Raw genomic sequence first — 13,503 nt, forward strand, 5'->3', positions numbered from 1 at the left:
ATTGCCCAGGGGGCACTTAAGGGTCAACTACAGATGAGTCTGGAGTCACATGTAGGCCAGACCAGGTGAGGACAGCAGTTTCCTTCCTTAAAAGGACATTAGTGAACCAGATGGGTTTTTCCAACAAATCAAAAATGGTCATTAAACTCTTAATTTCAGATTTTAAAAAAAATTATTGGATCCAAATTCCTCTGTCTGTCATGACAGGATTTGAACCCAAATCCCCAGAACATTATGTGGGTCTCTGGATTAATAGTCCAGTGATAACACAGCTAGGCCATCACCCCATCACCCCCACCCCTACTTTGGGCAGTGGGTCTGCACCATCCCTGGCTTGGCTTTGTCAGTGTTTGCCATTTGCCAGGCCAGGCTGCTCTCTGCCACATTGAGCAAACCCAGTGAGGAAGGTGGGGTTTGCTGACTCCTGAAACTGTGATATACATTCAGTCCCACCCCAGTGGGTGCTGCTGGTGATTAATCTTTACTTCCAAAAAGAACAGTGCAGTTCTGACAGAGACACCTCCTTTTCCAGCATTTAATACTTGCAGCTACTAATAAAGAAAAAAAGAAGCAAGCATTTATGTAGTGCCTTCCTCAAAGTCCCAGATTTGTCTGTCCAGTGAAGTACTTTTGAAGTGTAGTCCCTTTAGTAATGTAGGAAACATGGGTACCAGCTTGTGCACAAAGAACGATATGATAACTGCCAGGTCATCAGATTGATATTTGGTTTGGATTAGATTAGATTTCCTACAGTGTGGAAACAGGCCCTTCGGCCCAACCAGTCCACACCAACCCATTTCTCTCTCTGACTGATGCACCTAAAACCATGGCAATTTAGTATGGCCAATTTACCTGACCTGTACATCTTTGGATTGTGGGAGGAAACCCACGCAGACACGGGAGAATGTGCAAACTCCACACAGACAGTCACCCGAAGCTGAAATTGAACCTGGCTCCCTAGTGCTATGAGACAGCAGTGCTAAACACTGAACCACCGTGCCGCCCCAGGATGAATATTAGTTGCTGCATTCAGGTAAACCCCTCTGTTGTTCCTCAAACCATGACTGTGGCTTTTATATCCACATGAGAGGTCAAATGGGGGCCTAAAATGAACATCTCATCTGAAAGGCAGCACCAGGAGAATCAGAGAATGCTCAAGAAAACCAACAGGTATGGCTGCAGCTGTGGAGACAGAAGCAGAGGTAACCTTTCAAGGCCATTATGACCTTTCTACACAACTGGACACAAACGTTGATTCTGTTTCTCTCTTGACAGGTGCTAGCAGACTTGCTGAGTCTCTCCAGCATTCTCTGTTTTGTTTAGATTTCCAGCAATTGCAGAATTTTGCTTTTATCCAAGAGAATCAGTCTGAATTAATTGAACAAAAGTCTATGGGGGTGGGATTTGAACTAATGTCTTTAAGACTGACTCACCTCAGTAACAACAGCTGACGATTGCACTCTTTCTCAACTTACCTCACCCTCCCCACCATTTTCTCCTTTCTTAATCCTAATTTTCTTTCTAACCTTCTTTAAAGGACATTGGTCCCTCACTGAAATTTCTATTGATTATTTAAAAATTGAGTGCAGCTGCTGTGAGGTGTGTGTTTACATGTATTTTGAATTATGCGCTGCTTCATTTCTACTTAGCAACTATGATAGCTCAGTGGTTAGCACTGCTGCCTCACAGCACCAGGGAGCCAGGCTCGATTCCAGCCTTGGGCAACTGACTGTGTGGAGTTTGCACATTCTCCCCGTGTCTGCGTGGGTTTCCTCCGGATGCTCCGGTTTCCTCCCACAGTCCAATAAATGTGCAGGTCAGGTGAACTGGCCATGCTAAATTGCCCATAGCGTTAGGTAAATTAGTCAGAGGGAAATGGGTCTGGGTGGGTTACTCCTTTGGAGGGTCGGTGTGGACTTGTTGGGCCGAAGGGCCTGTTTCCACACTGTAGGGAATCTAGTCTAATCTATGTCTGGAACTATTAGGGAGGAAACAGCAATGAGTAGTGCTATTAAGACGATGAGCGACGATTTACCCTCTTGGAATAGACAACAACCTGTGATACTGAGCTAAACAGACCAGACAGGCTCCAATCCTCAGTCCACGCAGAGTCAGCTGAGGTACCTGACTCTGAGACAGTGTCCCACTCCACAGCCTTGAGCAAAACGTCAAGGTTAACATGAAGGCAGTACTGAGGGAAAGCCATCTTCCAGCTGAGCTGTTGCCTTCTCAAGAAGGACATAGATAATCCATGACACCAGTTCAAAGAAGAGTACAAGAATTCTCCCTGATGTCATCTCCCAGATGCACAATGCTTACAATGAATTAGACTGATTGTCCCACAGTATGAACACTTCATATGAACAAGTGTCATGCATAATGAATGGAATATAAAATGGGAAGCTAATCCCATTAGCATTGCATTAAATTGTAAGTGTAATTAGAATTACCCTAGCATGATAAAATAGTTTGGACTGTCCATTTCACCCTTTGGCAAAGTCGTGTCCATTTCAGCAGAATGTCAGAGTGACTTGATATTTTAAGAGTGCTTTTCATCCCTGACTAATCTAATAGACTGGAGATGAAGGAGAGAAATAAACTGCATGACATCACAGCATCTGTCTTTTTTTTTAGAACTTGGCTGGTCAATCTTGGTCCTTTTAATAGGGATCCAATTATCCTGCATTGCAGGCAAATGGGACTTAGAAAAGAAACTCGATACATCAGCATAGCCTCCGGGAAACAGCTGAATCAAAGCCCTGAAGTCATGAGTCGAGAGATACATTGGAACAAAACCCAGTCATCTTCAGATTCCAGACCACACCAAGATATTGCTTTGCACTGATGAAAGCATTTATAAATAATTATGTGATTGAGAGAATAAATAGTATTTACATAACACCTAACCCACCACCCAAGAGGACAATCTTAAGTATAACAAGGTATAGCAACAGTGGTGGCTCAAGAATAGAGAATGGAAATTTACATCAGATTCAGAAGTCAACTTAAAGTCGATTCCTGAAGGGTATTGTCTATTAAAAGACAGCGACTGTTTGGAATAGTCTGTTGAATGAGATGTTAGAGAAGTTGAGGCTCTGGATAATGGGATGAGTTAATCAAAGTCCCATAAGGGATTAACTCTTTCAGTTAAATGACCTTTGTTCATCTTTACTTGAGTTTGGGGCTTCTGTAAACGTTAGAACTGGCATGAATGTTAATGCACCACACAGCCTGGAGATAGAGGGAGTCACTGAGCAATTGTGAACCAAAACATCCAGTTGGGTCCAACAACGATGCCAGAATGTCCAACGGCTACATGATTGAGAATCAAAGGGCTCAATGATTCGCAAATAAATACCAGAGGTATCATTGGTTCATTCAATAAGTAGTCAGAATTTGCAATGCATTGCCTGATAGGCTGGTGCAGACAAACTCAGCGGTAATCTTCCAAAGAGTTGGACAAATATTTAGAGAAGGTAAGAAATGCAGAGATGTTGGGAAAGGAGAGAGGGACTGGGACTAATTCTTCAAAAGAGCCAGAGCAAACATGATGGGCCAGGTATGATGTGCTGTTTCATTCTTTGATTCTAACTGAGGGCAGATGGTTAAACGGACCTGATTGTTGACTTGTGGATCTTGTCTACATCAATGGTAATCTAGGGTGTTCTAAACACCAAGTGACCGAGGGGATGTGGTGTCACCCTTGTGAAGAATGCAACAATGAAAGTTAATGAGCTGCACAACTCTGCTCTATCAGAGGGGCCTGGGAAAGGAGAAAAGACGAAGGGGAGCCCTGTTGCTCAGAATTAATGTTAACAGATTTGAGCAAATGTATGGAATATTGTTCTAAAATGTATGTCTGCTCTAAGACTTCCCGGATGGCACATAATTAAGAAGCAAATTAATCTCCAGGAAGTGTTACCATAATCTGTAGGTTAATGATGTGCTCCTGCAATCATTTGCATGATTTCACTGTCATACACTTATTAGCATAAATTCATTATTATTTTCCATTAGCATAATTTAATTGAAGCACTTTATTAACAACATTTATTTATAGTAACCATCCAAATAATTATTGGTAATGAATCTCTTGATTTCAGTCCCAAGTCGAACTCTCCCCTAATCTCCTAGCCCCTACAATTTGCTCCATTGCTCTTAATTTCCAGCACTGTGTTTCTGTATAAAGTCTTGGTCCATTTTATGGCTGAATAATATTTCTGTGAAGTACCTCAAGATGGTTTCCACGTGAATGGTTTTATACTGTTTGTGGTTGCCACACTCCAGTTTGAACTTCCATCCCGATTAGCTTCCTCCCAGTATTGTCAGTGTTCAATACTTGTGTAAGTTGAAACCTACATGTAGTTAGCTATCTTAGAAGCTCTACCAAATCCTTTCAACATCTTAAACGTCTGAAACTAGACCTTCTGTATTCATGGGAATACAAATCCAGTCCAATAATCTAACCTTCCATCTTTGGAATAATTCTAGTGAACTTGTGTCTGAGACCAGAGTTGAGAGGGTGTTGCTGGAAAAGTACAGCAGGTCAGGTAGCATCTGAGGAGTGGGAATTTTTTTTCCTCTGATGCTGCCTGACCTGCTGTGCTTTTCCAGCACCACACTCTCAACTCTGATCTCCAGCATCTGCAGACCTCAATGTCTCCTTGTGTCTGAGACCAGTATACCCTTCCTGGGTTACCCGGAACTGAACACAGTTAATACAGGTGAAGTCTAACTCCAGCTTTATAAAAATCGTTTGTTTTATTTTGACACTCCTGTGTGTTTTTTTTTCTTTTTATTGCCCCCCACACTACCGTCTAAGTCACTTGTATTAGTTTTTGTACCTGTCCAGCAACTGGTCACGATTTCTATGCTTGGAACCCCAAAACATCTCTGCACGTCTGCAGTTCCCAACATTTTTTTTAAAAAATCTGGTTCATCGTTTGAGTCCAAAGTGGATGAGCTCACATTTTCCACTTGACTCCATCTGCTACAGTCTTGCCCACTCAATTAATCTGTCAATGGCCCTTGACAACTCTGCTCCCATCCACGTTACTTACTGTGTCACTTAGTGTCGTCAGCAGACTTCGGTACACAGGTCTCTGTTCCTTCACCCACACGGAGTAAAATGCTGTGATCCAGAACAGATGCCGGGGGAATAGCACTAGCCTGAACCTGCCTGTCGGGTGTGCAAATTGGCCACTGCATTTCCTGTATTGCAACACAGTTCAGTGACAACGTTCATTGGCTGTTCTGAGCAGGCGTTATATAAATGCACACCCATTCTGTCTTCCGTCGATCACACCCTTTCTGAACTTTCAGTTAATTCTCTTTGGCCAGAATTTACATTTTGGAAACTGAATATTTACATTAAAACTGTGCTATCTACAACACCACAAAGTGAAACGGTCGCTCTCTGTTGAAAAGCAACTTCCAGTTTCAGACCGAGAGACATCAACGTCACAGTTTCTGTTGGAGGGGTTCTGGGGGGAAGGTGCACTTACTATTTTCATTGCTCCCTTGTCAGCTCCCAGTGCACTGATCCGTGCAAGCCCCTGATCGGTGACTAAACTGAGGCAAGGACTGCACTGAGCACCCCCCTCTTCCCCAAGCCAGTGGCTTAGAGGGAAGAGGGTGACATGCAAATGCAGTCAGTTTTTTTTTGTTAGAGGTCAGTGACCTGTGCTGGAAAGCGTGCATGCATTAATTTGGAGGGGGCTGGTGGTAAGATCAGGGTGGCTGTGATGCCTCTCACTGGCGCTAGTTCAATGCACATATACAATATGTCGCGGGTGGAGAAAATAACGAGCAGCTGGAGTTTGCAAAGTTTGGTAACTTGCTGAAACCACGGGAAGAAACTTAAACTCGGAGGAAAAATAATTGGCAGTGGGTGGTGTAGAGGAGCGGTTGGTGCAGTCCACCGGTTTGGGGTGGGGGTGGGGGGTGGCAATCAGTGAAATTTCCCTTTTTCCCCCCAGCAGGAGGCAGTCCCATCAGGAAAGGGGGAGAGGGAGCAAACCTTCCCCTCTCTGTTGGGGTTAGTGGGTCTGCCCACTTCTCTCCGCAATAGCACCACGATCCAACTCCAGCCAAGAGAGGAAATGAAATTATGTGCCAACCCTGAGACTGAACTTGGATGTGATACAATGTCATTATGTAGTCAGACCCACTCCCACTCACCTGTGGGGTTTTTTTTTGTTGTGTTTTTTTATTATTATTCCGTGCTGGGAGATCACTAAGTGCAAGGGCAGATGCTGAAGGCAGTGGACCAATCGACTTCCACTGCTCCCAATCTGTCTGTTTGATGCAGTCACCGGACAGAAGGGAGCTTTTGTCATTTTTGCTGCAATTAAGTAATTATAGCAACACAGTGTTTATCCCGCTCTGCAGCTGCGGTCGCCAGGTTCCAGAACTATTAATCTTGAGGAGATGGGCACAAAACATACCAGGAATCCAATTCAGCAAAGGAGTATTGTTTTTTTTAAAAAAAACATTGATTCAGTTAATAATCCTCTGAGGCGGGAAGGCGAGCATCCTTACTTAGTCTGGGCCGATATGTGGCTCCAGATCTGCACCTATGGGATTGCCTTATGCAGTAAGATTTGCAGCAGAGGCAATAAATGGTGGCCTTGCTAACTCTACCCCTAGCCAATTGTTTCTTTTTTTTTATTGCTTCATAAGAACGGGCAGGAATAGGCCATTCGGTCCCTCGACCCAATTCTATCAGATTATGGCTGATCAACTTCCATATTCCCTTCTGAAATAACTCCAGAGGCAGGTCACCAAGGCACCCTTTATTTACACTTGAAGAGTATTTGACACTGATCTAGTTCCCTCAGAGTCAGCTCTGAGTGAACAGGACCCCAGAAACTCCTATTTATCTCTGTCAGTCAGGGCTCCTGAATTGGACCAGATTAATAGCCCCAATCAGGGAACTCCTATTCTATAAAGTCCACCTGGCTGACCCCGTTATAATCACTACACCTTCTACCCCTGACAACCTTTGATTTCCAAATACCCAATGATCAAACCTCCAATGTCTTCTGAGGCAAAGATGCACAATTCTCAGAACAAAAAAACTCTTCCATTCTGTGCAAAAAAGGCCTTTCCTAATTATTAAATAATTAATTAATTGGACATTATTTAATTATTAAACCCTTTGCTTCCGGACTCACCCACTAAATGAAACATCCTTTCCACATTCACCTTGTCATGACCATTCAGGATCTCACATACTTCAATCAGTTCACTCTGCTAAACTCTGTCCAGTCTGGGCAACCATTCCAGAGAATGTTCGTGTCGAGCCCCACCCCCCCCCCCCCCAGAAAACAGCAAGGCGATGTGAGCCTCTGAGAGTGTGAGCTGTCTTGTAATAACTCAGTCACAGCCCCATGGCGCCCGTCGCTGACTCTGGACCCCTCTTCTTCTGCATATTATCAAAACAGAATTGATGAGAATCAGCTGACTTTGCAAAAGGTTATTTCCTGTCAGGGTGTTTTGGTTTAGCAACATATTCTGTGGACAATCTCATCCAGACATTGTACTCGCTGACCAGGGGACCCAGTCTGATAGTGCCACAATTTTACAATTTTCATCTTTATTTTCCAATCCTTTCATGGTCCCCGACCCCTCTGTGGCTCTGTGATATCCTGCAGCTTCGCAGCCCCCTCATTCTGAGATCATCCCCTGATTACCATCGCTCTACCTTCAGCTGCCTAGGTCCCAAGCTCCGGAATTCCGAATCTCTCTCTCTCACTCTCCTCCTTTTTAAGGTGCTCCATAAATCGACCTTTGGTCATCAGCCCTAATACCTCCACGTTTTAACTGAAAACACTCCCTGTGTTAGGGTACCACATCTGCGCTGCTATATAAATGCAGTGATTGTTATTGAATCTACTGACTGAATGTTCGCATTCAGTTCCGGGCTCCCTCTGCTGGCTGTCCTTGTGATTACAGTTTGATCCCGCACTGTCTCCCTGCAATGCTGTATCCTCCCCCCCCCCCCCCCCCATTCAGACACACTTTAAACATAGCAATGGCCCCCGGAGTGTGTCAACTAAAGGAAAGAAAGGCTTGCATTTATATAGCACCATTCCCAGCTGCAAGGCATTCCAAGTGCTTTGCAGCCGATGGCGTGCCTTTGGAAGGGTAATCAAAAAGGGGGAAAGTACAGTGGCTCAGTGGTACAGCACCAGGATCCCAGGTTCGATTCCAGCCTTGGGCGGCTGTTTGCACATTCTTCCCGTGTCTGCCGTGGATTTCCTCCCGCTGGCCAAGTGAATTGGCCGCTCCAAATTGCCCATACTGTTAGGTGCATTAGTCAGAGGGAAATGGGTCTGGGTGTGGACTTGGACTTGGTGGGCCTGTTTCCACACTGTAGAGAATGTAATCTAAAAGTGTGACATCCCATGTGTGCACAGCAAGATCCCACAGGTAACCTGGTTCAATTGAAGGATAAATATTGACCACAACACCAGATCGAACTCAATTACTCCCTTGGGATTGCTTTCTAGTCCTCTCCCTGGGCAGGCAGACAGATAGAGCCTCAATGTAGTGTTGACTACATTGTTGACTACATTTCCTTGACTGCACTGGCTCTGTCAGCTGGGACTTTGTGTTCAAAGTGGCATTATGAAGCCATTTCCTTCTGTCACAGCAGCGAGATAAGATCCAAGGTTTGCCTGTGTGATTGAGTCAACGCTCGCTCAAGATAGTGACTCAGCATAAATAAACCAGGAGAAAGTGAGGACTGCAGATGCTGGAGATCAGAGCTTAAAAATGTGTTGCTGGAAAAGCGCAGCAGCTCAGGCAGCATCCAAGGAGCAGGAGAATCGACGTTTCGGGCATGAGCCCTTCTTCAGGAATGAGGAAAGTGTGCCAAGCAGGCTAAGATAAAAGGTAGGGGGGAGGGGCGTTGGAAATGCGATAAATAAACTAGGAGCCTGGCTGATGTCAGTGGGAATGCAGTTTTTGGTAGAGGGTGATATTAAAGAGGTAAACGCTTGGCCAGCTCTCTGAGAGAACACGCAATCAGTTGGACAGGAGACACTGCTGCAGCATGACTGAGCGTTTCCTCTCTGGTCAGCGAGCGGTGCCAGTGTCAAGGGCATTTGACACAGAAAATGAGAAGCTGCTGTTGGTGTCGGGTCAATCAGCTGATGCTGGATCGATGACTGCCCTTGGTACTTGGTACTCTCTCCTGATTCGCAATTTGTCTGCTGCAGGGAGCAAGAGGTCTATAACTGACAGCTACCAACATAGCTAATGCCTTACACCCTCCCCTCTGCCACACTTTTTTTATTCCTGTTTCTAGACAATCCCTCCCACACAACCCACCACCCCAAACATTTGGTGTCAAAGCGATTCACAGCCAACTGTCTGGAAGCAAAAAATGCTGGAAATCACAGCAGGTCAGGTAGTATCCGCAGATCTGCTGTGATTTCCAGAATTTGTTGTTTTCAATACACGTTCCTGCGTCTGCAGTAATTTGCTCCTAGTCAATTGTTTACCTGTCAGCTTTTGTTCAGGAGATTTAGTACGACAGCACACTGTAATATTACTGGATGAATAATCTAAAGGTCACGCTTTGAAGATATGAAATCAAACCCCATCAGGGCAGTTTGTCGAATTTGAAGTTGGTTAATTAATAAACCTGGAATTAACGCTGGTCTTGTGAGTAATATTTACCAGATTATTACAGAAGGCTGATTCACTAATGTCAACCAGGGGAGGAAATCTGGTCTCATTACCTTTCTGATTGATGTACAGCGTGGAGACAGACCCTTCGGTCCAACTCGTCCATCCTAAACTAATCAAGTCCTGTTTTCCAACACTTGGCCCATATCCCTCTAAACCCCTCCTCGTCACACTCAACCAGCTCAGAAATGGCCAAGTGAGCCAATGCAACCCAGGGCAAGAAGGGACCGATATTAAATACCAGCACCCCAAGACTGAACAGTGAGGAAAGCGGGGTCAGGGACAGGAATCCTCCCTGTGTCCCCCAGCTCCAGACCCACACAGTCCAGCCTGCCTCGTTGCAGGCCCCAACACCTCCCTCCCTCCCTCCCTCCCTCACTCCATCTACCCGCGGGTAAGGTGGTGGTTCGGCTGCTGTTAGAGACACGGTTGCTCACAGCTCTATCTTCAGTTGGCCAGATGTGGCAAATGGCTCAATGATTCCGTAATAGCAATGGGGGGGTTAGGGTTTGGGGAATTTGGGGGGGGGGGGGGGGGGGGGTTAAGGTTAAGGTTGGTGCTGAATTTTTCTTGGGGTGCTGCAGTTGTGCTGGTGTAGACAATCGCGGCAGCCACTTAAGCACAGCAAGATCCCAGAAAACCCAAGGCAACGAAAGGCCGAGCCGATTTGCAACTGACATTGAGGGAAAGTTAGAGGGGGCTGACCCAACAGTGCAGCACTCCAGCAACAAGTCACCGTGTCCCAGTGGCTGGCACTGCTACCTCACAGCTATAGGGATCCGGGTTCCAACCCCCTCCTCGGGTGACTATAGCGAGTTTGCTCATTTTGCTCAAAGATGTGCGGGTTAGGATGGATTGGCCATGGGAAATTTGCCCCATACTGTAGGAAGTGGAGTGCTCTGAGTGGGATACCCTTCAGGGGCCTATTGCAGTCTCGATGGGCTGAATGTCCTCTTGCTGCCCTCTCGGGGTCAGTGATTACCGAGCACTGTTTTAGTGGTTGCAGAGTGATGTCTTTCTAACTGAGGAGCGAGTAAACTGACTGTCTGTCTCTTTCCCCCCTCCCCTCCCCAAACAGGACTCCGATCCTGGGATGTCGATCTCACGTCGTTCAACCTCGACCAACAGCTGCGGCTCTTTGTGACCAGGCATTCAGCCCAGTTCTCCGCTGAAGTCAGAGGTAAGACCCCCTAGCCCCCTCCAGCCCTCGCTGAACGCGGTCCTTAAGCCGGAACCCGAGCCCCTGGCTCACCAGAAGCAGTGGTTTGCAATGTAACCCCCACCCCCCCCCACCCCCCCAAAACCTGGCTGGCCAGGACCTGCCACTGACTTCTTCCCTACACACAGACACTGTGGGACTGTCAGCATCAAACCGCACCTTCGATAGAGTCTGGAATTAATGTTTTTTTAATATAAATGCTAATTCTGAGATTTTATTTTAAATACACGTAGAATTAATGCCAGGCTTGCTTCAAGATTTAGGTTACGTGGTTGTCGTCATAGCAACGACAACTTTAAAGATTTTCAGAATCTCTTCCTGAAATACGTTGTCAAATGTGTTGGTGTGAAATCCCTCGGAGTGTGATCCTGGAACAGTGTTAACCTATTTCTGTTTTAAAAGGGTAATATTCATTCTGCAGGTAAGAGCATGGTTGGCTAGGGCAGCATTCATTGTCCAGCCCTAATTGCCCGTGGAGGAGGTGACTCTGAGCTGCTTTCTTGAATCATTGGGAAGAATAACAGGAAGGCAGAGTACTGGGTCAATGGAAAGATTCTTGATAGTGTGGATGTGCCAGAGGGAACTTGGAGTCCATGTAAATTGCCACCCAGGTGGATAGTGCTGTTAAGAAGGCATACGGTGTGTTAGGTTTCATTGGTAGTGGGATTGAGTTCCGGGGCCGCAATATCATGCTGCAACTATACAAAAACGCTAGTGCGGCCACACTTGGAATATTGTGTACAGTCCCTACACCCCAAGGAATGCATCACCTCACATTTAGCTGTATTGAACTCTATTTGCCACCTCTCAGCCCAATTCTGCAGTTTATCCAAGTCCCCCTGCAACCTGTAACATTTTTTCCAAATTGTCCACTACTCCACTGACTTTAGTGCCGTCTGCAAATTTACTAATCCATCCACCTATGCCTGTGTCTCAGTCATTTATAAAAATGACAAACAGCAGTGGTCCCAAAACAGATTCTTGTGGCACACCACGAGAAACCGGACTCCATGTTGAATATTTTCCATCAACCACCACTCGCTCCAAAAGAGAAAATGCTGGAAAATCTCAGCAGGTCTGGCAGCATCTGTAAGGAGAGAAAAGAGCTGCAACTGTACAAAACGCTAGTGCAGCCACATTTGGAATATTGTGTACATTCCCTACACCCCATCTCCCTACAGATGCTGCCAGACCTGCTGAGATTTTCCAGCATTTTCTCTTTTGGTTTCAGATTCCAGCATCCGCAGTAATTTGCTTTTAACTACCACTCGCTGCCTTCTTTCAGAAAGCCAGTTTCTAATCCAAACTACAAAATCAACCTCAATCTCGTGCCTCTGCATTTTCTCCAACAGCTTATCATGTGGAACCTTATCAAAGGCTTTACTGAAGTTCATGTACACCACGTCAACTGCCCTACCCTCATGTTTGGTCACCTTCTCAAAAAACAACCTTTAATTTCATCTTTGAATATTAATAATTATTTTTAAAAACTGACAGGCAATAAGGGAGCATGTTTCTGTTTGAATGCCTCTCTGCATTTTTTCCAGCATCCCCAAGATTATTATTTAATTCTTGGAAATTCCAGTGGCAGATTGCTAATTTTTATATTTCTGTGGGTTTTAAATCACACCTTGTAGACTTGACAATGGAAGGAGTCTCCCTCGACTTGACTGAGGACTGTCAACAACTTTCTGGCCTTGTGTCTATGCTAAGTGGCCCAGCAATACAGCAGTAATAGATTGGTATGGATACAGCTGGTATGGATTGAGGATTGGCTGTCTGACAGAAGGCAGAGAGTTGGGATAAAAGGTTCTTTTTCGGAATGGCAGCCGGTGACAAGCGGTGTCCCGCAGGGTTCAGTGTTGGGGCCGCAGCTGTTCACGTTATATATTAATGATCTGGATGAAGGGACTGGGGGCATTCTAGCGAAGTTGCCGATGATACGAAGTTAGGTGGACAGGCAGGTAGTACTGAGGAAGTGAGGATGCTGCAGAAAAATCTAGACAGTTTGGGAGAGTGGTCCAGGAAATGGCTGATGGAATTCAATGTGAGCAAATGTGAGGTCTTGCACTTTAGAAAAAAGAATACAAGCATGGACTACTTTCTAAATGGTGAGAATATTCGTAAAGCCAAAGTACAAAGGGATCTGGGAGTGCTAGTCGAGGATTCTCTAAAGGTAAACATGCAGGTTGAGTCCGTGATTAAGAAAGCGAATGCAATATTGTCATTTATCTCAAGAGGGTTGGAATGTAAAAGCACCGTTGTGCTACTGAGACTTTATAAAGCTCTGGTTAGGCCCCATTTGGAGTACTGTGTTCAGTTTTGGTTCCCACACCTCAGGGAGGACATACTGGCACTGGAGCGTGTCCAGCAGAGATTCACACAGATGATCCCTGGAATGGTAGGTCTAACATACCAGGTACGGCTGAGGATCCTGGGATTGTATTCATTGGAGTTTAGAAGATTAAAGGGAGATCTAATAGAAACTTACAAGATAATACATGGCTTGGAAAAGGTGGACGCTAGGAAATTGTTTCCGTTAGGCGAGGAGACTAGGACCCGTGGACACAGCCTTAGAATTAGAGGGG

At 45.4% G+C, this 13,503-nt stretch overlaps 1 protein-coding gene across 1 annotated transcript in view; it reads left to right on the top strand.

Moving 5' to 3' along the window:
- The window catches only part of map1ab (microtubule-associated protein 1Ab), a 136,525-nt gene that overhangs the window by 3,881 nt on the left and 119,141 nt on the right, over positions 1–13,503 (top strand). The window contains exon 2 of the mRNA XM_072552803.1: positions 10,775–10,876. Within this exon, the coding sequence (XP_072408904.1) occupies positions 10,775–10,876 (102 nt within the window). The remainder of the gene's footprint in view (positions 1–10,774; positions 10,877–13,503) is intronic.

Source organism: Chiloscyllium punctatum, chromosome 33 (genome assembly GCF_047496795.1).
Source record: "Chiloscyllium punctatum isolate Juve2018m chromosome 33, sChiPun1.3, whole genome shotgun sequence".
In the NCBI taxonomy this organism is placed as follows: Eukaryota; Metazoa; Chordata; class Chondrichthyes; order Orectolobiformes; family Hemiscylliidae; genus Chiloscyllium; species Chiloscyllium punctatum.